The sequence below is a fragment of the Neomonachus schauinslandi genome, chromosome 4 (genome assembly GCF_002201575.2).
Source record: "Neomonachus schauinslandi chromosome 4, ASM220157v2, whole genome shotgun sequence".
NCBI lineage: Eukaryota > Metazoa > Chordata > Mammalia > Carnivora > Phocidae > Neomonachus > Neomonachus schauinslandi.
This window is the reverse complement of record NC_058406.1, coordinates 50,132,692-50,159,066: the sequence shown is the minus strand read 5'-3', so window position 1 is coordinate 50,159,066 and position 26,375 is coordinate 50,132,692. Positions and strand designations below refer to the sequence as shown.

The 26,375-nt window shown below is 36.3% G+C and overlaps 1 protein-coding gene across 2 annotated transcripts in view; it reads right to left on the bottom strand.

The window, feature by feature from the left end:
* Window positions 1-26,375, bottom strand: part of ATG4C (autophagy related 4C cysteine peptidase) — an 87,554-nt gene that overhangs the window by 35,839 nt on the left and 25,340 nt on the right. For both annotated transcript variants that reach the window (XM_021679951.1, XM_021679950.1), the window contains 3 exons: window positions 18,290-18,373; window positions 4,284-4,517; window positions 1,846-2,176 (listed from right to left, as the gene is read on the bottom strand). In XM_021679951.1, the coding sequence (XP_021535626.1) occupies window positions 1,846-2,176; window positions 4,284-4,517; window positions 18,290-18,373 (649 nt within the window). The remainder of the gene's footprint in view (window positions 1-1,845; window positions 2,177-4,283; window positions 4,518-18,289; window positions 18,374-26,375) is intronic.

Genomic DNA, 26,375 nt, shown 5'->3' with positions numbered 1-26,375 from the left:
ATCCTTTCTAAGTAGAGTATTACACTAAATTACTCAAAAAAGGGGTGCCTAGGTGGCTCAGGTCATGATCCCAAGGTCCTGGGATCGAGCCCCGCATCGGGCTCCCTGCTCCACGGGAAACCTGCTTCTCCCTCCCCCTCTGCCTGCCGCTCCCCCTGCTTGTGCTTGCTCTCTCTCTCTGTCAAATAAATAAATAAAATCTTTTTAAAAATAAATTACTCAAAGAACATTAAACTGTAAGTTATAGGGTGGCTGGGTGGCTCAGCTGGTAAAGCCTTGGACTCAATTTCGGCTCAGGTCATGATCTCAGGGTCATGAGATCAAGCCCCAGATGTGCTGCATGCTCAGCAGGGAGTCTGCTGGAGATTTTTTCTCTCTCTCTCCCTCTGCCTCTCCCCTCCTCCCACTCACTCTCTCTCAAATAAATAAATAAATGTTTAAAATAAATAAATAAATAAATGCATGACTTTTTTCCCCCTTCACTCAAAAACCTATGTAACCTGAACAAATGAATTTCCTAATTTTGAGTCGTAGAATTCTATAAGTAAAACTGCAAGTTGAAAAATATTTCTGAATGAATAGAATGTTCTCAATGGTGCAAATGATTTGAAAAAAGTCACAGTATCTGTAAAAAGAAATTACACAAATTAGAGAAATAGAAATATTTTTATTTAACTGTATCTTTATAATTTTTTAATTTCACATGACTTATTATTTATGTTTGTATGTGTTAATTTAGAAGAGGGATTGGCAAACTATGGCCCATAGGCCAAATACAACCTGTGGCCTATTTTTGTACAACCTGCAAGCTAAGAATGGCTTTTACAGTTTTGAAGGGTTGTAAAACAAAAAAAGAAAAGAAAAATGGTCAACAGAGCTCTTTATAGCCTGTAAAGCCTAAAATATTTACCATGAGGCCTTTTACAAAAAAAGTGTTCTGATCCCTGGGGTATAGAACATAATACCTTGAAGAGTAGAAACTAAGCTTTTATAATTATGCTTTTATAAATATCATACCAAGCAGGACTTGATATTATTATTAACAATCCATTTAATAACATTAGACAAATAGATTTCCATTTGTAAGCATCTGGCCTATAAAATATAAAAGCCAGCTAATACGCAAAAAAATTTATAATAATTTCTAATTTATATATTATTTTAAATGGAGTAAACTTACTATAACATACTATATTTGGGTGACATATTAATGATTCCATTTACAACAATGGGACACACAACAAATAAGATAAATTTTTTTTTAAATTAAGCAGTATCCAAATGGCACATAAAAGGCTGAGGTACAGTGAGATTTGACTTTCGACTTTTTTCTAACTACTCTGAATGTCACAGACCCTTTATTTTACTATGATATAATTATAATATTAATAGTCCCATACATTTACAATTCACAAGAATTTGATGTGTGCAAAGAAATGCTGAAAACATCAATTTTAGCTCTTGACATTTCATTACACTATCAGTACATTACAGGCCCCAGGTTACACTATTAAAAAAAAAAAAAAACTATAATGTTACGCATGTTCCAAGGTTGAAAGAGTTGTTAGTTTTTAGAACATTCCAATAAGGTAGTCTAATGAAAATCTGGTTAGAAAGAGACCCTGGATATCTATCCCCATGAACAAAAAAGGAAAAATTTGTCACAGATATATTAAATGTAACTAGAGTTGCAATGTCTTGTTTTTAGCAAATGAATGCTTCCTTATGAATATTCTCAAACAGTAAGACTTTAAAAGTTCCAATTACATATATGCACTGCAAAAATCAGTATCTCTGAGCCTAAGGACCTCTGTCGTAAGATGAAAGATTTTAATACAATTTTACCTTAAAATATGAGCAACCACAGCTGGTCCATACCAATCTCCGGCTTTTTTCCCAGACTTCTTTCCATATTCTATTAGTTGATGTAAACCAAAGAGAGCCAAAGGGGAATCACCAAACCAAGAGATGATTTTCCTGTGATATATTTCATTTCTCATTTCATGATCATCAGAATATCTCCTGATTGTTTTCTTCTGAGAAACTGTTGGGGTTTTGAGTTCTCTTTCCCCTGAAAGTGATGCTTCAAATGATGCAGTAAATTTTTTTACAGTGTTGGAAGTCCATGATTCAGAGTCTGAATTTTCAATGTTCAAAGCATCAGGCCAGGTCCAAGCTATAGTAGTTCCAAAGCAAGGTGTTCAGATCTTTTAATAGATTTTAACAATTCTACTAAGATAAGTAGATAGCATTTAAAGTCATACAGGTTACTAAACTAAAATAGTAAACTCAGAAGTAGGCAAATTTACAGAGACAGAAAGTAGATTAATGGTTGCCTATGGCAAGCAGGGTATTGGGAGTGACTGCCAAAGGGTATGAGGTTTCTTTTGGGGATGATGAAAATGTCCTAAAATTAGGTGATGGTGATGGTTGCAGAACCCTGGCAACATGCCAAAACCACTGAATTGTTCACTTTAAATGAGTGAATTTATATTATGTAAATTATATCTCAATAAAGCTTTGAGATAAAATTTAAAAAATAATATTGAGAAATAATTTTTAAAAAAATAGTAAACTCAGGTACAAATAAACAACTCCGGAAAATGCTTTTCTTTCTTTTCTTTTCTTTGACAGTGCTGAAATGGAATGAGGACTTCTATACTCCCTTACCAGTACTATTTATCAGACATCCAATCTTGACTACCCAAACGCACAATAAACATATTCACTAACATTAATGAGAGAATAACTTCAGAAAGTAGATTTTGCTCTGATTATATGTTAAAATAGAAGTCTTAACCATGAAAATTTTAAATTTCTTTTCTTTGTTCTTTTCTCAAACAATCCTTTCAAAATAATCATTGTTTAGGGAGTAATATCAATTCTCTAGTAAATGAGAAGTTAATAAATAGAAGTCATTAAAGATCAAAGATACCCCCAAAACCAACTATATTCACTACTTAACAGTTTTTATGACAAGGCAGTTCCAAGCACACATGTAACTTTAAGTTAACAAAATGAATCATAGATTCAGAGAACTAGTTAGGACTATAAAAAAATCCCAATTCTTGGGGCGCCTGGGTGGCTCAGTCGTTAAGCGTCTGCCTTCGGCTCAGGTCATGATCCCAGGGTCCTGGGATCGAGCCCCGCATCGGGCTCCCTGCTCTGCGGGAAGCCTGTTTCTCCCTCTAACTCTCCCCCTGCTTGTGATCCTGCTCTCACTGTGTCTCTTTCTGTCAAATAAATAAATAAAATCTTAAAAAAAAAAAAAATCCCAATTCTTGCCCGTGATTGCACAAGACTATAAATAAATCATCCCAGAGAAAGTTTAAAAATTCTTTTTCTTTGTATTATCCATACCACTCTTGAATAAACATTCTCTCTAAATAATCTCATCAATAATCCCTATAGAAAGGTTACCAAATATTTGCCATGCATTGCAGGAAAATTATCTAACACTCTAAAAATATGATAATACTTAGTAATAACCATATATGATAGCCTAAAATACTAAACTAAAATCTTCCTACAAATGTACAAATTATTAAAAATGGTAAGAAAGGTTTTTCTTTTTTAAAAATAGATATATGTAAGAAGTATCAATGACATTTTTGAAAGTCTTAAAAGACTAAGCATGATAACCTTATTAAGAATATGCCTAATCAAGTTAACTGATTATAATCATATTTGTAAAGATAAAAACATTTTAAAGCATTATTGATATACAGAGAGAAAATAAAGAAAGCGGTTTAAATTTCTTAAGATTTAAATAATATAAAAATATCAGCTATCTGCTCAAAGTCACTGCCATTGACCTGCTCAAGATTTACTGAACTGGAGATAATCCAGATAATTCAATCAAAAAGAACTAAATAATAACAACAACAACAAAAAATCCAAAGGCTACTAAAAATTTATACTTACATGTAAGTCATACCTAGCCTAGTTCAATAAATATGGAATATGCTAGATTAGTTACAACTTTTAGAAGACATCAGGAAGCCAAGAAACTAACCATAAGAAATTTTACACAGTTTGCAAGCTGGAGTTCAAATTTAAAAAAACAAGCAGGTTGCCCCTGGGTGGCTCAGTCGGTTAAGCCTCTGACTCTTGATTTTGGCTCAGGTCATGATCTCAGGGTTCTGAGATTGAGCCCCACGTCAGGCTCTGCGCTGGGCATGGAACCTGCTTAAGATTCTCTCTCTCCCTCTCTCTCTGTCCCTGCCTCCCCAAAACAAAGAACAAAACAAAAATCCCCCCCCAAAAACAGAGATTTGGTTTACCTCTACCAAGGAAGTGTAGTATGAGTCCTTGAGCCAACAGCATCTGGCCAGTTCTTAATGTACAGCCCCAACCACAGTCTGTTGTTAAAGCTGAGCCTTCTATTTGAGGAAATTCTTCCCTGTAGGTCAACCATATTCTTGAAATGAAATCTTTACGAAATTCTTCTACGTTTCCTGCAATTACATGATCTTCTATTGTACATCCTGATCTTGCAGGTAACAGTTTATTTTCATCTACAAAATAAAAATATAAACTATAGTCTAAATATATGCAAAGAAACATCAATAATGGTATTATGTTCCCATTACTGTCCATAAGATATGAAGTATATTACAGTTTTTCTAACACTTTTTTTCAATTTAAATGAAGATAAATGTTATTCTGCCTAATCAGGCTATTATGAAAATCAAATGAGAATGGATGCTGAAATGTTTTGTACACTCTTGAACTAGCTAATAAAAGGTTTCATCAGTAATACTGTTAATAATAATATCCTATATTCCAAATACAATCAACTCTTTTATGAGGGGATAACATAAAAATACCTTTTCTTTTTGCCTCATTTGGCTCAGGATATACATATTAGTGCTCTCTAAAATGAGGTTTGCAAATAAAATATGATTTGTCAATATGTAAAACTGAACGTAATCACATAAACTAGTTCTAAAAATCAAATAAAATGTGCACATTGTATTTATTGTCATGAATATTTATACTCAAATTATAAAATCAAAACTAAGAAGCTGAAGAGTAAGAATATAAAATTCCTAAATATATAGTTACCCTTTCATGCTGAATACATTTTTTTAAAAACTGCTCCCACCCACATATATCATTTTAAAAAGCTTTTTCAAATTGACTATCTGTAATACAATTTCTGTGTGAAAATTGTGGTCACTGTTTGCCCAATAATTTACAAAATACTGGGGCTCAAATGAACTAACATTCCTTGATTACTCTCTCAAAATGAACGGACATTGCTTGATTACTCCTAGAGAAAATATCTTAGTCACCTTTACAACCTCAGCATATAGCACAGTGCCTAAAACAAGTAGATCCTAATAAATGTTGCTTGGTCTGGGTGGGTGGACAGGTGGACAGATAAATCTGCCTACAACTTTCAATTCCAAGGAGTTCAATTTCCAATGCCCTTCTGCAGGATGTTAAAGCAGTTTTATCATGCTTTTATTCTTTATCCTTGCTGCACCTATCCTTCCTCAAGTTCATTCTGAAAAAATTACAATCCCCTAAACTTCGTAATATTCAGCTTATAGAGCTAACTTGTGGCATACAGTTTCAATGACAATAAAAAGAATGGCTGCCGAGCCCCCATTATCGATGAATTTCTCTCAATATTTGAAGTTAATTACAAATAAAAATGCCTAGAAATTGAACATGGCCCTACAAATATGTCCAAAATTTCTACTTCAGAGACATTTAAATTTGTTTGAAATTTGATACAATAGTACATAACTCTCGCACCTCATCCTGTGTCTTGCCAAACATATAGTTCCTAATCTCCTACCTTGACAAAGTGATTAATTCTTTATCCTTTTAAGATCTAGTCTCTAAAATTACTCTAAATTTACTCTAAATGCTTACTCTAAATTTACTCCAAATATAAAATTTACAGGGACCTGGGTGGCTCAGTTGGTTAAGCCTCTGACTCTTGATTTTGGCTCACGTCATGATCTCGGGGTCAGGAGATGGACCCTGCATCGGGCTCTGGGCTGGGTGTGGAGCCTGCTTAGGATTCTCTCTCTCCCTCTGCCCCTCCCCACCAAAAAGAATTTACTCTAAATATTATTGGAAAATTGCTAGTACTAAATGAACTTTATTGTCCTCTTGACTTTCCACTATACTAATACTGCCCCTGCTATCCCATTCTTTGACTGACTTTTCTTTTCACAATCTTAATTAATTATATCTATAATATTTATCTACATCTGCCTCCCTTCCAAACTTCAAGTACACTAGAAGAGAGGGAATGTTTTCTTCTGCACCCCTAAAGCTTCAGCACTTAGCACAGAATTCATTCAGTTCATAGTAGATGTGCAATAAACAGTTGTCAGGTGAATGTAAGATAAATGGAACCAAAGGAAGAGGGTTTTGAATTTTTTTTTTGCTTTGCTTTTGTTTTTTATGAAGGGAGAAATGTGAGATCAGAGCTTTACGAAGCATGGGAAGTCACAAAGAACCACAACAAAGAATGAAATGAAAGCTGATAAAGGAAACAGAAGAGAACTGCTATTAACATTGAGGGTTCAGGGTGCCTGGGTGGCTCAGTTGGTTAAGCGACTGCCTTCGGCTCAGGTCATGATCCCGGAGTCCCGGGATCAAGTCCCGCATCGGGCTCCCTGCTCCGCGGGGAGCCTGCTTCTCCCTCTGACCCTCCCCACTCTCATGTGCTCTCTGTCTCTCTCATTCTCTCTGTCTCAAATAAATAAATAAAAAATCTTAAAAAAAAAAAAAACAAAAAAACATTGAGGGTTCAATCAAGGCTGACTATCACAATTAAACAAGCTATTATGAGAAGTAATTACAAGTAAACAAATTATAAAATGAGCCCTCAAAGACTACAGCTCTTGTAATTATCAGATACAGGATAAAGTAAGTATGCATATGTTTAAAAAATAGAAGGGTACTGAAGGTTAGACAAATAACAAAAAAAACAGACTATTAAAATTGACCAGGCACATAGAAAAGAAAACCAAATGGAACTGCTAGAAATGAAAAATATAATAACTAAAATAGAAATTTGGTGTAAGATTGGGTGGGAGGATGGGTTAGCCTGGTGGTGGGTATTGAGGAGGGCACATTCTGCATGGAGCACTGGGTGTTATGCACAAACAATGAATCATGGAACACTACATCTAAAACTAATGATGTAATAATATAGGGGATTAACATAAGAATAAAAAAAATTTTTTTTTTAAAAAGAAATTTGGTGTAAGATTAAACAGAAAATTATACACCACTTAGGAGATAATTTAAAAGCTAAAGTTACTCAGAATACAGCACAGAGAGACAAAGTAATAGAATATGTGAAAAACCAAAGAATTTCAGAGACACGAAAAAAAATCTAACAAAGATTTATCAGAGATGCTGGAAAGAATGGGAAGAATGGGGAATAGATATAAATTAAAAGTGGTTGAAAATATTTCAGATTTTAAGAAAGATATGAATTCCAAGTAGAGTAAAATAAAGTTCACACAAAAGACAAAGAAATGATCTGAAAAACAACCAGAGAGGGGCACCTGGGTGGCTCAGTCGTTAAGTATCTGCCTTCAGCTCAGGTCACGGTCCCAGGGTCCTGGGATCGAGCCCTGCATCAGGCTCCCTGCTCAGCAGGAAGCCTGCTTCTCCCTCTCCCACTTCCCCTGCTTGTGTTCCCTCTCTCGCTGTGTCTCTCTGTCAAATAAATAAATAAAATCTTAAAAAAAAAAAAAAACAGCGAGAACAAAGAAATGACAGCTTCAAAATACTAGAGAGAACATCTTGTCCTAAACTAAGCAAGGATTTATTAAACAGAACACAATAGTAGTAACTATTTAAGGAGGTAAAATAGTTAACCAGACTATATTAAAATTAAGAACTACTTTTCTTCCAAAGATAACATTAAATGAATGAAAAAATAATAGATTAGAAGAAGACATTTCCTATAGATAAATTCAAAAAAGGATTCATATCTAGAAAATATAAAGAAAACTTAGGAATGAATGAACAAGAAAAAGATAATCTAATAGAAGATATATCCAAATGGAAAAATGTTTATGAAAATATGCTCATTCCATTGGTTATCAGATAAATGCAAATTAAAATCAAAATGTAGGGGCGCCTGGGTGGCTCAGTCGTTGAGTGTCTGCCTTCGGCTCAGGTCAGGATCCCAGGGTCCTGGGATCGAGCCCTGCATCGGGCTTCCTGCTTGGCGGGAAGCCTGCTTCTCCCCCTCCCGCTCCCCCTGCTTGTGTTCCCTCTCTCGCTGTGTCTCTCTCTGTCAAATAAATAAATAAAATCTTAAAAAACATAAAATCAAAATGTAGCTCTAATAAAAAAGAAAAATATCAAGTAATGGTGACATAAGGCAAGTAGAATTATTACAAACACCTAGTAGGAATACCAATTGGCACATCTACTTTATAAAAGTATTTGGTAGTACCTACTGAGGCTGACCATATGAATACCCTATGATCCAGCAATTACATTCCCAGGTATACATACTGAATGAAAATCCATACACGTGCTCATTCACCAAAGCACATGTACTAGAATATTCACGGCAGCATTCTTAACAATTGCCAAAAATTGAAAATTACCCAAATACCCCCCAAGAGTAAAACAGATAAAGTTTGGCACATGCACACAATGCAATACTGGAAGGAATACAAAAATATCCAGCACCCAACAAGGCAAATAATACAATGTCTGGCAATCAGTCAAGGATTACTAAGCATGCAAAGTGACAGGAAAACACAAGCCAAAAGGAGAATACTCAATCAATAAAAACTGAACCAGAACTAATACAAATGTTAGAATTGGCAAACAGGGACATTAAAAAAGTTATTACAACTATTTTATATATGTTCCAAAAGGTAACTAGAGAAAAGGAAGACAAAAAAAATGGAACTTCTAGATATATAAACTACAATGTCCAAGATGAAAAATATATGACTGGGATTCATGGCAGATTAGACATTGCTAAGGAAAAGACTGAAAGACTGGTGAACTTGAGGACACAGCAATTAAGAATGATCCAAAATAAAACACAGAGAGGAAAAATAATTTTTTATTTTTCTTATTTTTTTTTTTATGGAAAAATAATTTTTTAAAAATAAAGGACCAGCAGGAGCGCCTAGGTGGCTCAGTCAGTTAAGGGTCCAACTCCTGATTTCGGCTCAGGTCATGATCTCAGGGTCATGGGATCAAGTCCCAAGTCGGGCTCTGTGCTCATCGCTGAGTCTGCTTGAGTTTTCTCTCTCCTTCTCCCTCTTCCCCTCCCCCCACTCGCACTCTCTCTCTAAAATAAATAAAATCTTTTTTTAAAAATAAAATAAACAACCATCAGTGAGCTGTGGCAGAATTTCATCCATGAAAATATACGTATAATTGGAGACCCAGGAGAGAGAAGAAAAGGAAGGAAAGAAAAAATATTTGAAGACAAAATGAAAAAATTTCAAATTTGAGGGGCGCCTGGGTGGCTCAGTCAGTTAAGCATCTGCTTTCAGCTCCGGTCATGACCCTGGGGTCGTGTGATCGAGCCCCACATCAGGCTCCCTGCTCAACGGGGAGTCTGCTTCTCCTGCTTCTCCCTCTGCCACTCCCTTGCTCATTCTCTCTCTCTCTCAAATAAATAAAATCTTTTTTAAAAAATTCAAATTTGATGAAAACTATGAATCAACAGTTCCAAGAAGTTCAACAAAACCTAAGCACAAGAAACATGAACAAAACTACACCAGTGCATATCATAATCAAATTTTTCCAAACTGGTGATAAAGAAAAAAATCTTAAGTGCTTAGGAAGTAGCAGTTTCATCCTACCAGCCTCTGAGTCATCTACAGTGAATTTATTCATAATGATAAATAAGTATAAGATTCTTTTTTTAAAGATTTCATTGACTTACTTGAAAGAGAGAGCGTGTGAGCACGAGCAGTGGGGAGGGCCAGAGGGAGAGGGAGAAGCAGACTCCTCGCTGAGCAGGGAACCAGATGTGGGGCTCAATCCCAGGACCTCGGGATCATGACCTGAGTCGAAGACAGGAGCTTAACCAACTGAGCCCCCCAGGTGCCACAATAAGTATAAGATTCTTAAACTTGATAATCTGCCTTCTATTATTTTATTTCTACTAATATTAGGACACATTTGCAAAAAATTAGATTATTTTAACCAGGCTAAATCTGGCGTGATCTTTCAAGCTTTTAAATTCATCTTGCTACCTTTCCTGAGCTACAAACTCTTCATTTTATATTACACAATTCTTCCTTCCCAGTGTAAGATACCCTGTTGTGCATTGTTATGTCAATATTTGTAATATAAGGGTTCCTGGGTGGCTTAGATAGATAGATAGATAGATAAATAAAATACACTACCAAAAAATATTTGTAGTATATAAATCCAAATGGTCCTACCAGTTAGTATTATCTTGACGAAATACCAAAATTTAATTTTACAGATTATCTGTGAGAGAAGCAATTAAGGATTTTATTTCATTCTAAGTAAGCTTAATCTTTTCACAGACACCATGCCCCCATCTGGCCAGGATTTTTCTAGGTTTTCTCTTAGATGATTCAGGACATGATGGGCCCAGAGACTGTTAAGGAAAAAACTTAAATTTGAGGCTATCTCTGGCATACCAGTTCTATCATAGGGGCCAAAATTATTTAACGTAAATTGAACAGAGATGAGGCTCTCTCTTTCCTAATTTTTGGGTTGAGGAGCATCTATAGACAATCTCTAGCCTTAGGGTGAAAATAGTACATGGAAAAAAGAGAGGGGCACCTGGGTGGCTCAGTCATTAAGTGTCTGCCTTTGGCTCAGGTCATGATCCTGGGGTCCTGGGATCAAGCCCCGCATCAGGCTCCCTGCTCGGCGGGAGGCCTGCTTCTCCCTCTCCCACTCCCCCTGCTTGTGTTCCCTCTCTCGCTATGTCTCTGTCAAATAATTAAAATCTTTAAAAAAAAAAAAGAAAAAAGGGAAAAAACACTTTTTAAAAAGTAGAGAGGGTAGCACAGAGGCTAGAAAATGATAAAAGCTTTTTCTGACCTGAAGCCATCTCAGGGATGGACTTTTGCCTAGGGATCTCTTTGTGGAACATAAGGAAGGGCATGAAAGTAAGACATCAAGTGGTCTTACTATGTGTGCTGTTGGTTTTTGTACTATGTCTACTGTTTTTATGGATCTGTGTTGCTCTAGATCTTGCCAGGGTTATGCCCAAATGTATGGAAATAAAATCCCAGAATTCGGAACTTTTTGAATCATAACTTTTACTAAAAAATGGCATGCATGAAGAAATGAGTTATATAGAGGTGTATCACTTAATTTCCAGAAATTTGAACATTTTTTAGATCTCGTTCTATCGGGGCAACTGGGTGGCTCAGTTGGTTAAGCATCTGCCTTTGGCTCTGGTCATGATCTCAGAGTCCTGGGATTGAGCCCCACATCAGGCTCCCAGCTCAGCGGGGAATCTGCTTCTCCCTCTTCCTCTCCCTCCCCTCTGCTTGTGCGCACACTCTCTCGCTCTCTCTCTCAAATAAATAAGATCTCATTTTATTATTGATTAATATTGAAAGTATTTTGTCTGACCACAGTGGAATTGAATTAAAAATCAATAAATGATGCAAGAAAATACTATATACATTTTTATAATGGTGAAAAACTAAAAACAAATGCCCATCAATAATAGAATGAATAATTTGTAGTAATTCATACAGTGGAATATTATGCAGCAATAAAAATAAACTAGAACTACCTGTAACAACATGGATAGTTCTTAAAAACACAACTTTGAAAGCCATAAGCAAGTAACAGAAGCAAAATATAGTTTGATTCCATTTTCAAAAAATTAGAAACAAGAAATACAAAATCATTGGTAACATTGCGATAGCAGGGTTTTTTTGGCATGGGAGGGCTATAATTGGGTAGAAGAAGCACACAAAGATAAAAAAATTACTCAAATACCATATGATTTCACTCATATGTGGAATTTAAGAAACAAAACAAATGAACAAAAGATAAAAGAGACAAAAAAACAGATTTAACTATAGACAACAAACTGGTGGTTACCAGAGGGGAGGTGGGTGGGGGATGGGTGAAACAGACGAAGGGGATCAAGAATACACATATTGAGGGGCACCTGGGTGGCTCAGTCGTTAAGCGTCTGCCTTCGGCTCAGGTCATGATCCCAGGGTCCTGCTCAGCCAGGAGCCTGCTTCTCCCTCTCCCGCTCCCCCAACTTGTGTTTCCTCTCTAGCTGTCTCTCTCTCTGTGTCAGATAAATAAATAAAATCTTAAAAAAAAAAAAAGAATACACATATTCTGATGAGCACTGAGTAATGGATATAATTGTTGAATCATTATATTATATACCTGAAACTAACATACACTGTGTGTTAATTATACTTGAACTAAAAGTTAAATACATAAAAGCAATATTGTAGTTTTCTTGTTGAGTACACTTTTGTTACTCTCAAAAGTATATACACAAGGTTTTTATCTTCTCTATGTGTGAATAATTCATAATATCAAAATTTTAAAGTTTTAATATAAAATTATTAACATATAAAAATTCAATATTTGTAATAAAGAAATAATACAAAGAAGAAAAAGTCTTTCTTCCACTGGATTCTGTCATATCAGTCATATATCCTAGCTTGGTGCTGAAATAAACACTTGCTACTTTAAAGAGTGGTAGGTGAAGATAAGGCCAACATGCTGAGATTAGCAGAGTCAGAAGATGACTAGAACACGTGTTCTTGATGTCAGAGAGGCACTGAATTAACCAACCTAGAGCCATCCCTACATAGGACTTCTGCTTGTGTATGTTAATACATCCCCTTAATGTTTAAGCTACTTTGAAATACATCTGTTAGCAACCTTTCCAATTTGGTCTCCTTCTGTAGTTTTATAGCAGCCTATACTTCTGCTTATCACAAATATCATAATAGGATTGATAACTTTTGTACTTATTTGTTTAATGTCTCTCATCTGCTGGACAGTAGGGTCCTTGAGAGTAAGGACTGTGCCTGTCATACTTTCAGTATTAACTCCAGTGCCTGGCACATTATAAGACTCTCAATAAATATTTGTGGAATAAATGAATAACCTTATTCATCAAATCTCCTACTACTGAATACTTGAGTTGTTTCCAACTTTTTATTTCAATAAAGCTACAATAAACATCCTTGTACACGTGTTCTCCACACATACAGAGAACTTCTCTATGGTAAATACTTAAAGGTTGCTGGGTCCTAAGTTGTGTATATTTTCAATTTTTCTAAGTACTCTCAAATTTTTCATGAAGAGGTTGTACCAATTTACCCTCTCATCAGCAGTGCTTGAGTTCCTATTTCTTCACATCCTTGCTAACATTTGGTATCATGAAACCTTTTAATTTTTGCAAATCTGATGACTAAGAATAATATCTCATTTTAATTTGAACTCCCTTTATTACTAACATAGCCTTTTCCTATATTTGGCCATTCAAATTTCTACTTAAAAAGCACCTGTTCATTATCTTGGCTCATTTTTTCTTGGATTGTTTATGTGCTTCATATTAATTTGTAGTTCATTATTATTTTGGAGACTACCCTTTTGTTTAAGAAGTAGATGGAGAGAAAGATCATCATGTGATACACACACAGATATTTATACACACAAAAAGAGAATCAAAAAGCGTGTGCAAATATCTTCTCTCTCTGGCTTGCTATGAAACTTTGTTTATAGTGTCTTCTGTCATGTAGATATTCCAAATTTGTATTTGGTCAAATTGATCAATATTTTCCTGTATAGGCTGTAATTTTATGTTTTATATAAGAAGTTCTTCTCTTGGGCGCCTGGGTGGCTCAGTTGGTTAAGCGACTGCCTTTAGCTCAGGTCATGATCCTGGAGTCCCAGGATCGAGTCCCGCATCGGGCTCCCTGCTTGGAAGGGAGTCTGCTTTTCCCTCTGACCCTCCCCCCTCTCCTGCTCTCTCTCTCTCATTCTCTCTCTCAAATAAATAAATAAATAAAATCTTTAAAAAAAAAAAAGAAGTTCTTCTCTGGAGCACCTGGGTGGCTCAGTCAGTTATGCATCTGACCTTGGCTCAAGTCATGATCTCAGGGTCCTGGGATCGAGCCCGGTGTCAGCCTCCCCGCTCAGGGAGTCTGTTTGCCTCTCTCCCTCTGCCCCTACCCCCGCTCATGCTTGCTCAGTCTCTCTCTCTCTGAAATAAATAAATAAAATCTTTTTTAAAAAATAAGAAATTCTTCTCTACCAAATATCATAACCCCCTAGCTCCTTAAAGCAAAACAATGTGGGCGCCTGGGTGGCTCAGTTGGTTAAGCAACTGCCTTTAGCTCAGGTCATGATCCTGGAGTCCCAGGATCGAGTTCCACATTGGGCTCCCTGCTCAGTGGGGAGTCTGCTTCTCCCTCTGACCCTCCCCCCTCTCATGCTCTCTCTCTCTATCTCATTCTCTCTCTCAAATAAAATCTTTAAAAAAAAAAAAAAAAAAACAATGCAGGGTGCCTGGGTGGCTCAGTTGGTTAAGCGACTGCCTTCGGCTCAGGTCATGATCCTGGAGTCCCGGGATCGAGTCCCGCATCGGGCTCCCTGCTCGGCGGGGAGTCTGCTTCTCCCCCTCCCGCTCCCCCCTCTTGTGCTCTTTCTCTCTCTCACTCTCTCTCTCAAATAAATAAATAAAATCTTTAAAAAAAAAAAAAAACAATGCATAACACAGACCCACACTCAGTAAATGTAGGTTAGCTACTGTTACTTTTCTATCTTTACTACTCTAGTGAAACTGCTCTCTCAAAAGTCATCAGCAATTTCTCATTAACAAACCCTAGAGCCTCTACTGAGGCTATTTCCTACTCAGCCTCTTTTGAGCATTAGACATTTTGTCCTGAAACTCTCCCTGAAAATCTCTTTCCTTTGGTCTCTATGATAATATACCATTGTGGGTTTTTGTCCTATATATTGCCTATTCCTTCTTAATTTCATTCACTAATTCTTCCTTATCAGGATATCCTTAAAGATGGATGTTCTCTACCTATACTTTCCATCAATATGACCTTACCCTTTGGCCTCAAAGGCCACCTCTGAAAATAAATACAGATCAGTTCTAAACAGCCTACTTCATTCAGACTGTTCATTTCTAAATAGTCTACTTCAAACACTAAATGTACCCTCAAACCCATGCTTCCTTTAGTATAGCACATTTGGTTACTAATACTACCTATCATCCAAGATAGTAGTTTCTAAGTCTTCTTTATCTCCTGTCTCTCATGTTACTAAATCCAGTCATTTGTTAAATGCTGTTGATACTATTTTAAAATATGTCAAATCCATCCCCTCCTTTCCATTTCCACTAGCCTATATCAGAGTCATTGTATCTTGCCTATTAATTGACTTCCAATCATTCTTCTATCAGTTATTCTTCCAAAGCATGTATTTAGTTATGGTTATTATGTGCTCCTTCTGGGCAAGATCAATGTCCTAACCAGTACATTCTCAATATATGATTACTGATTACACTGAAATTTGGCATTCTTGTTGCTCAAAAATCTAAGATAATAACAATCATTGCAATTAAGAAGCCAACTTGGGCACCCCACTCTCTCTCTCTGAAAACTTAGAAAACCTTGCTTATGCCAAAAATTCTGTGACATGTAGGAGTCCAAAGCTAGCCCCTAAGATTTCTGCTAAGTCTCCATAGCTTAAGCTTTAATGGTCCTCCCTGTGTCCAGGCACTACAATATGAGTTGTCTTCTTCATTCCACATGTCAAATTTATCCCCTTTCCAAAAGAACTCCTCTTAGATCAAGCATTTCATAAGCTTACCTGACTTTACTTAAGATCAGGGGATGTCAACAAGGGAATGTCTCATTAAACACGTAGCCTCTTACCACCTTTCTAGCTCCTCTCCTTTCTCCCTCCAGATCCCCACACCTTTCTCCTTCCCTTTATCACCACTCCTAAACCAAAGCAAAATACAGTTGATCCTTGAACAATGTGGGGTTAGGCGCTCCAACCCCAACCCTATAGTCCATGTGTAACTTTTGAGTACCCGAACACTTAAACTACTTATAGCTTATTGTTGACCAGAAGCCTTACCTGATAATGTAGTCAATTAACACATATTTTCTCCAATTTCCTATATCATGACTAATAATACTATTTAAGATGCTCATATGTACCAGGCACATCACTAAACCCTTATGAAACAGTTATCATTAATACTTAGGAAGAATAAATAATTTGCCTAAAGTAACAACTAATTAGTAAAGAGCCAAAATTCAAAGCACTTATGTCTGACCCCAAAGCCCATATTCTCCTCTACCTATAAACAAATGACATAACTTTTTAGTATTGCATTCAAGAAGCCCCTCCATAATTTGATTCTTTTCAGAATTCTCTCCCACCATACCTACACTGGACATCTCTGTTTCTGAAATATACTCTCTAATATCTTGTGCCATTCTATTTACCTAAAATGCATCCCTTCTTTGTCCATCACCTTGCTATTCATCCTTCAAGAATGCTGTGAGGATTTAATCAGTTAAACATGTAAATTAAATGCTGCCTAGCACATAATAAATAATAAATGTTAGCTGTTATTATTACAAGACATTTAAAAGGTTTTGGAAAATTGCTGATAAATGATATGCCAAAATAGGTCAACCAAAAATAAAAGCCTTGATAATGACATACTCTCACATACATTCTCTCCTCTCTCTTACACACATACATACACATTCACACTCATACTCACACTCATACACACAAAATCAAGCAAAGACATATAGTAGAAAAAACACCAGTCGTAAAGTGAGACATAGTCTTGGTTTAAATTTCAGCTCTGCCTGTGTGACTTTGGACAAATTACTTAACTTCTCTAATCTCCTGTTTCCATACTCATAAGGTAAGGATATTTGAATCAACTTTGTAGGCTTGTTGTAAGAATTAAAGACATTTCACAAAGAGCTTAGCATGATGCCTGACACATAGAAGGCACTCATTAAGTGATATAAGTTATTAAAAGAAAATACATAATAATTATTAAAAGAAAACATATGATAATTATTAAGAGGATGAGTAAATGTGGAAACTTAAAAACATCAAATAAAGTCAATTAATTTCAGAAATTGGAGCATCCTTAAGAATTGGAAAATCTAATGGATCGTGAATAACCACATCAAAAACCAATGATGTATTGTGTGGTGACTACATAACATAATAAAATTAAAAAAAAAAAAAGAATTGGAAACTCTACCATTATTAGGTTAACTAAGGTGATGCTTTTAATTATTAGCATATACTTTAAAGTTATCAGAGAACTTGATAGAGAATATTAAAAAATCAATTCAAATAATATTTACTTAGCATTCATACTATTATAAGTCCAAAACTAGGAGGGATATAACAAAAGAGGTCATGATTCTCATCCTCAAGGAGTTTACTAGAAACCCAAACGATATGGCAATATATTTTGTGTTACATAAAATACAGGTTCTTAAAAGAAATATGCCAAAACACAGGCATAAAAAGTAGTATGGCGATGGGCGCCTGGGTGGCTCAGTTGGTTAAGCGACTGCCTTCAGCTCAGGTCATGATCCTGGAGTCCCAGGATCGAGTCCCGCATCAGGCTCTCTGCTCGGCAGGGAGTGTACTTCTCCCTCTGACCCTCCTCCCTCTCATGCTCTCTGTCTCTCATTCTCTCTCTCTCAAATAAATAAATAAATAAAATCTTTTAAAAAAAAAAAGTAGTATGGTGGTTGCCAGGGGCTGAGGGAAAGAGAAGGTTGGGGAGTTATTGTCTAATGGGTAGAGCTTCAGTTTGACAAGATGAAAAGTTCTGGAGCTAAATGGTGGTAATGTTATTAGCAGAACATTATGAATGTATTTAACACCACCAAACTGTACATTTAAAAATTATTAAGATGGCGGGCACCTGGGTGGCTCAGTTTGTTAAGCGACTGCCTTCGGCTCAGGTCATGATCCTGGAGTCACAGGATCGAGTCCCGCATCGGGCTCCCTGCTCGGCGGGGAGTCTGCTTCTCCCTCTGACCCTCCTCCCTCTCATGCTCTATGTCTCTCATTCTCTCTCTCTCAAATAAATAAATAAAATCTTTAAAAAAAAATTAAGATGGCAAATTTTATGTTATGTGTATTTTACAATAAAAAAGTGTAAGTAAAAAACAAAAAGAAATATGCCAAAAGTAGATTAATCTGGAAATAAACCAATGAAAACAGTTACACAATGAATTTCTACAAAGATTTTTAAATGGGTTACAAATTTAGCACTTACCTTCATATTTAAAATGGTAACATTTTCCAAGCAATAATACAGGGGAATTTCTACTAAAATATGTTTTTGTTTTCAACACCCAACCTAAAGGAGAAAAGGGAAAAGTAGTTTTGCAATTAAAGGATTTCAGACTAAGAGTCTAGCAGCATTCCTTTTTCTTAATTTCAAATCACTAATTCTCAACTATAGACATGCATTTTTTTGCAAGAATAGCAAAATATATGGACAATGAGCTGAAAATACAGGCCATTTATGTGACATTCACACACAGTTAAGTATTTTAAACACATTCTATCCACATAAAGGACATGAGAAAAGAATTTAATTTTAATTTATTTTCCAACACAATGTTCTGATGGTATAAAACTTAAAAGGTACAAATTCTATTCTAGTTTCTCTGACACCAATCTCTTTTCCCAAATGCAACAAATGTTACCAATTTCTTATATTTCCTTCCATCTTAGATAATTAAATATTTAAAGTAATTGAGTATTCCAATGAAGTAATTTAGGGACAAGGTAACACAATACACTAGTGCTTTTGATAAATGTGGATTGAAGTTTCCTAGGGAAATGTTATAACCCCATCATGTCAGCCACCTGAGGATCTCTGAAAGTAGTGAATAAAGCTTTCAGAGATCCTCATCTCAGTTTTCCACCTCCCAATTCCCAATCCCCAACTGTAGTTGCAAACTCTAATTCTTCCAATTTTCTTCCTACTAAACTGTATGTGTCTAAAAGGTAGTATCCTTGGGGCACCTGGGTGGCTCAGTCGTTAAGCGTCTGCCTTCAGCTGAGGTCACAATCCCAGGGTCCTGGAATCGAGCCCCGCATCGGGCTCCCTGCTCGGCGGGAAGCCTGCTTCTCCCTCTCCCACTCCCCCTGCTTGTGTTCCCTCTCTCGCTGTGTCTCTCTCTGTCAAATAAATAAAAATAAAATCTTTAAAAAAAATAAAAAATAAAAGGTAGTATCCTCTTGGTTTTTTTTCCCACGACCCTGAGAGCATGACCTGAGCCAAAACCAAGAGTTGATTGCTCAACCAACTGTGCCACCCAGATGCCCCTCCTCTTGGTTTTTTATGGTACCATTAATAGTTCTCGATTTCCTGAGAAAAACACTTGTCCATTACATTCCTGAATATTCCCAAGTATATGAAATTCCTGACTGCTAATGGTAGCCTTAAAAGCCGCTTCTAAAATGCAAGAGCATATAAACAGAAAGAATCTGAAATTGGGAGTCAACAGATTTAGGTCTACTCTTTTATTTTTCTTTCCTTTTTTGGGCAGCAAAGCAAAGTTTATTGAGTGATAGTAAAGTTTACTGAATGACAGAGTACAAAGCTACCGAAAAGGGAGGGGACCAAAGAGGGTTGCCATTTATATTGAAGAGTTGTTAGAAAATTTAAAATCAGTGATTCTTATGAAAGTGCCCCCCAAAGTGCTATAATACAAATAAATATAAAAAACAAATAAACAAAAATGTGTGTTCATAATAAAGATGATGCAAGTATTTGAATTTGCTGGAAAAAAGAATGGAAAATCAAACACACGAATCAGGCTTTCATGAAGCTTGGATTACTGCAATACTCTGCCATCAGTCTTTCTTCACTCTAGCATATGCCACATGTCACTGCCAAATTAATCTCCTCGTGGCTCAGCTTTGATTGGGTAACTCTTCTGCCCAAAAACCATCCTCAGTGACTCATTACTTAACAGATTTATTATGAACTTCTCAGTGATACTAAAGACTTGCCAAAATATGATACAAATTACCTTTACAGTCATCTTTTCCACTACTTTTCACCTATACTCAAAGTGGGGCTTGCTATCTGGGTCATACTATCAAAATGTCCTCCTCAATATCAGCCTATCTAAATCCTACTTCTTCTTCTGGCTCATGTATGCATTTCTAAGCCATTTGTTCCTTCTCTCACTGGACTCTGATGCTCTTCTCTAAACTCCAATGGGAAGTTAGTATTCACTGGCCACCTACTGTATACCAGGAACTAGGCTAGGCACTTTACAAACATTATGTCTTAGAAATATTATTAGTACTGCACCGGAATGATTCTAATCCCCAAAATAGTAATAACTCCTTCCCGTACAACATCATTTCTAAGGCAAATTTGAAGAACTTCATAAAAACAACCTCAAATAAAAGGAAACAATCTTTAAGGGGGAACTTCTCTCTTTCTCTCTATGCTTTATTACCCTCTGCCTACCCCCTCCTACCAGTCACCAGTCCTTCCTCAAAAAAAAAGGGAAGTTGCAAATCTGATTTCTTAGAGCCTGGGCACTGCAAGGATCCACATTTTACATGAGCACAGATTATAGTGCTTTAAAGCTCAACCGTCATTCATATGGTGCATACTCTTACTTTTGTACTTCCTGTGCAAATCCTGGCAGGACCTAACCCTCATGATAGATTGACTTCCTTTAATACTCCTTGATGCTAGGTACATAAAGAAGACTCAGGACTTCTGATAAGGTCCAGCCATTTTTCTCTTTTTCCACAGGCATGTCAGAGCTGAATTAGACCAGTATGCCAAGCAACTAGTCTGTATTCTTTTTTTCTTTAAATTATTTAGTTTTAGTTGACCAATTTTCATTTTATCTTTTTAAAAGCGTTGTAAGAAATATACCACTATCTCTGCCCTAGCTTGTTGATGCTGAAGCAGGATGTTCTGGCACACAGAGATTGAAAAATGAAGGATGTAAAATCCATAAAGGTATAGGATAACAGAGCCTGGGGCATAGGAAAGAGCCAAGTATGATTATGAATAAGTGCTTCTTACACATATTGAGAAATATATATTCATCAGAATTCTTAATACTCAAGAATATATTTTTATTTTATCCCTCAATCTCCCCCACTTTTTACCTCTAAATCTCAATTTATAGCAGCAGGGAGGTGGGACAGAGACAAATTAAATGTCATCATGACTTCTAAATAAAAACTAATTAAATAAAACTAAATAAATTAAGAAAGTAAATTTGGCAAAAAAGCCATTAAATAAATTGACACAGGGCAGTGACTGTCTATGAGGGGTGAGCACTGACCAGAAGGAAGAATGAAGAAACCTTCTGGGGTGAAGGAAATTTTCTATATATTGATTAGATTGTTAGTTTCATAGTTATACTCTGCAAATTATATACTTACGATCTGTTCATCTCACTTTATGTTACTTTTCTCTCAATTACAAAAAAATATTAAGAGAGAAACCAGAACACTGTTCCAGTTATTTGTTCCTGTTTAACAAACCACTCCGAAACTTAATAATTTGAAACAACTTTTTTTCTTATATCACACAGTTTTGTGGGTTGACTGGGCTCAATTGAGCAGGTCTCCTGCTGGTCTTGCTTGGAGTCTCTCATGTCGTAAAAATTAGATGGAGAGGCTCAACTGAGACACTGCGTTGGCTGATGCTTTATCTCTAATGTAGTCTCAGGGCCTTTCTTCTTTGTGTGGACTCTCCCTGTGATTTCTCCAGCTGAGTACCTAAGCTGGTTACATAACAGTTCAGAGATCCAAAACAGAGCAAGCAGGCCTAGAATTGACACAGCCTCATTTGTATCTCATTCTATTGGTTAATATAAGGCATAGGCCAGCCCAGATTCAATGAGAAAAGAAACAACACAAGATGTGATTAAAGATCCTTACTAAGGACCATCTTTGGAGACTAGCTACCATAAACAAAATATTATAAAAAACCTATAGTCCATTAAGTCAGCAACTCGAAAATCACAAGGCTTTAAAAGATGTAAACAAGCCAAAGAACACAGAAATAACAGATGATAATGATTTTCTGGAGGATCAGAAATATACAGAAGGATGGTTTACTTACTATTTTAAAAAGGAAGTCAAGTTTACATGCCTCATAAAGTCATGTAAATAAAAGGGGGGAGGGGAGAAGAAAGCAAAAATGAAATAGTTTTATAAGAAAGTAAGGTCCACAGTCTTTTAAATCTTAAGTGCTAAGCCATTTCGAGTTCCTTCATCATTTCATGATATTGACATTGATAAAAGTAATCCTAAATTATGTTCCAGAAATCTGTATCCAGAAAACAGCCAGACTGAGGAGCAAGACAGGCTGGGTTTAAATACCAGTTTGTTTGTTTGTTTTTAAAGATTTTATTTATTTATTTGAGAGAGAGAGAATGAGAGACAGAGAGCATGAGAGGGAGGAGGGTCAGAGAGAGAAGCAGGCTCCCCGCAGAGCAGGGAGCCCGATGCAGGACCCGATCCCGGGACTCCGGGATCATGACCTGAGCGAAAGGCAGTCGCTTAACCAACTGAGCCACCCAGGCGCCCTGAATACCAGTTTTAAGAGTTATTACCTAGATATGTGACTATGAATATGTCGCTGAATCTCAGTTTTCTAATTAAAAAAAAAAAAAAAAAAAACACCTCAGAAAGATATCTGTCTCAGAAAGATATGAGATTTGGTGCACCTGGGCAGCTCAGATGGTTAAGCGACTGCCTTCAGCTCGGGTCATGGTCCCGGAGTCCAGGGATCGAGTCCCACACCGGGCTCCTGGCTTAGCAGGGAGGCTGCTTCTCCCTCTGACCCTCTCCCCTCTCATGCTGTTTCTCACTCTCTCTCTCTCAAATAAATAAATAAAATCTTAAAAAAAAAAAGAAAGAAAAGATATGAGATTTAAATAAGAAGATACATAAATGATCTACAAAATGCTAATGCACTATGGGTGTTCAATCAATGTTAGTCCTTCCTACACCACCCCTACTACACAAACCCTAAGCAAGGAAAATACATAAAACATTTTAGAATGATTTTCACCAATAAAATCAAACAAAAAATAACTATTTTGTAACTTGAAGCTATCTAGAACACTTAGTTACCCTGAACAATCTGTTCTTTAGAGATTAGAGATTACCATAATTTTACTATAGACACTTAAATATCTAAATAAGGAAAACAACACATATGTAAATAATAGGTTAAGTAACAATTCCTAGGATACTACTAAAATGTGTTACCTAGTACCTATATGACAATTTTCAACTTACAAATGAAATCTTCATCACATAACCTATTCACCAGATTAAAAAGAGCATAAGCTTAAAAAGAGCATAAGCTTAAAAAGAGCATAAGCCTCTATTTGCAGATGAACATGATCTTACATACAGAAAACCCTAAGGAATCCACAAAAAACTGTTAGAGCTAATAAAATAGAACACCAAGCTTACAAGACACAGGATCAAATTACAAAAAACAACTGAATTTCTATATACCAGCAACAAACAAACAAAAATAAAATTAAGAAAACAATTCATTTTAAAATAGCTTTAAAAAGAATACTTAGGAATAACTTTAACAAAAAAGTACACCACAAAACCACAAAACATCACTGGAAAAAATTATAAGCCTAAATATAAGGAAAGACATCCCATGTCCATGGATTGGAAGACTTAATATGGCAATACTCTGCTAAGATGGCAATACTCTGCAAGTGGATCTACAGATTCTATATCAAACCTATATCAAAATCCCAGCTGGATTTCTTACAGAAATTGATAAGATGATCAAAAATCTTGGAAGCCAAAGCAATCTTGGAAAAGAAGAACAAAGTTGGAGGAATCACACTTCCCAATTTTAAATTTTACAAAAAGCTAAAGTAATCAAGAGAGTGTGGTACTGGCACATGGACAGATGTGTAGATAAATGGAACTGAACTGCAAGTCCAGAAATAAATCTCTACATCTATGGTCAACTGATTTTAGACAAGGGTGTCAAGACCATTCAAAGGAGAAAGAATATTCTTTTCAAAAAATTGTACTGGGACAATTAAATACCACATACAAAAATGAAGTTGGACTTCTGCATCACATCACATGCAAAAATTAACTCAAAATGGATCAAAGACCTAAATATAAGAGCTAAAATAATAAAATTCTTAAAAAGAAACATAGGTACAAACCTTCATGATCTTGATATAGACAACAGTTTCTTAAATATGATATCAAAAGCACAAACAACCAAAGAAAAAAATAAATAAATTGGATTTCATCAAAATGTGAAAGTTTTGTGCTTCAATGGACACTATCAAGAAAGTGAAAAGACAATCCCCAAATGGGAGAAAATATTTGCAAATCATACATTTGCTAAGGGATTTGTATCTAGAATATATAAAGAACTCTTACAACTCAATAATAAAAGGCAACCCAATTAAAAAAGGCACAAAGGATTTACTTTTTTTTTTTGTAACTGTCAGCAGTAATAAACCTGGTAACTTTTTTTTTTTTTAATTAACATATAATGTATTTGTTTCAAGGGTACAGGTCTGTGATTCATTAGTCTTACACAATTCACAGCGCTCACCATAGCACATACCCTCCCCAGTGTCCATCACCCAGCCACCCCATCCCTCCCACCCCCTTCCACTCCAGCAACCCTGTTTGCTTCCTGAGATTAAGAGTCTCTCATTGTTTGTCTCCCTCTCTGGTTTCATCTTGTTTCATTTTTCCCTCCCTTCCCCTATGATCCTCTGTCTTGTTTTTCAAATTCCTCATATCAATGAGATCATATGTAATCGTCTTTCTCTGGTTGACTTATTTCACGTAGCATAATACCCTCCAGTTCCATCCACATCATTGCAAATGGCAAGATTTCATTTTTTGATGGCTGCATAATATTCCTCTGTGTGTGTGTGTGTGTGTATCACATCTTCTTTATCCATTCATCTTTTGATGGACATCTAGGCTCTTTCCATAGTTTGGCTATTGTAGACATTGCTGCTATAAACATTGGAGTGCAGGTGCCCCTTCGGATCACTACATTTGTATCTTTGGGGTAAATACCCAGTAGTACAATTGCTGGGTCATAGGGTAGCTCTATTTTTAACTAGGCATAAAGGATTTAAATAGACATTTCTCCAAAGAATATATAAAAATAGCCAATAAGTATATGGAAAGATGCTTAACATTATTCATCAAGGAAATGCAAATCAAACTCAGCGAGATACTTCACACCCACTGGAATGGCTCGAATAAAAAAGATGGACAGGGCACCTGGGTGGCTCAGTCAGTTGAGCATCCTATTCTTGGTTTCGGCTGGGGACATGTGAAATCAAGCCCCATGTCAGGCTCCGTGCTCAGCACAGAGTCTGCTGGAGATTCTCTCTCCCTCACCCTCTGCCTCTCCCACTCATGCTCTCTCTCTCTAAAATAAATAAATCTTTAAAAAAAATTTTTTTAAAACATGGACAACATAGGGCGCCTGGCTGGCTCAGTCAGAAAAGCATGCGACTCTTGATCTCTGGGCTGTGAGTTCAAGCCCCACAGTGGATTTAGAGATTACTTAAATAAATAAAAAACTTAACAAAAAAAAAAGGATGGACAATAAAAAGTGTCGGTGAGGATATAGAGAAATTCAGACCTTCAAACATTGCTGATGGGAATGTAAAATGGTGCAGCCACCTTGAGAAACAGCTTGGTAGTTCCTCAGAAAGTTAAACTTAAGAGTTAACATATGGGGCGCCTGGGTGGCTCAGTCGTTAAGCGTCTGCCTTCGGCTCAGGTCATGATCACAGGGTCCTGGGATCGAGCCCCGCATCGGGCTCCCTGCTCCGCGGGAAGCCTGCTTCTCCCTCTCCCGCTCCCCCTGCTTGTGTTCCCTCTCTCACTGTGTCTCTCTCTGTCAAATAAATAAATTAAATCTTAAAAAAAAAAAAAAAAGAGTTAACATATGATCCAGCAATTCTACTAATAGGTATATACCCAAGAGAACCGAAAAGATATAGTCACACAAGAACTGGTACATAATGTTCATAGCAGCACTATTTGTATTAGCCAAAAAGTCAAAAACAACCCAAATGTCCATCAACTAATAAATGAGTAAAGAAAATGCGGTATGGCCATACAATAAAATATTATTCAGTCACATAAAGGAATGAAGTGGTGATAAATACATGCTATAATATGGATGAATTTCAAAAACATTATGCTAAATGAAAGGAGTCAGACACAAAAGGCCACAAGTTGTACAATTCCATTTATATGAAATGTCTACAACAGTCAAACCCATAGAGACAGAAAATAGACTGGTGGTTGCCAGGGGCTGGAGAGAT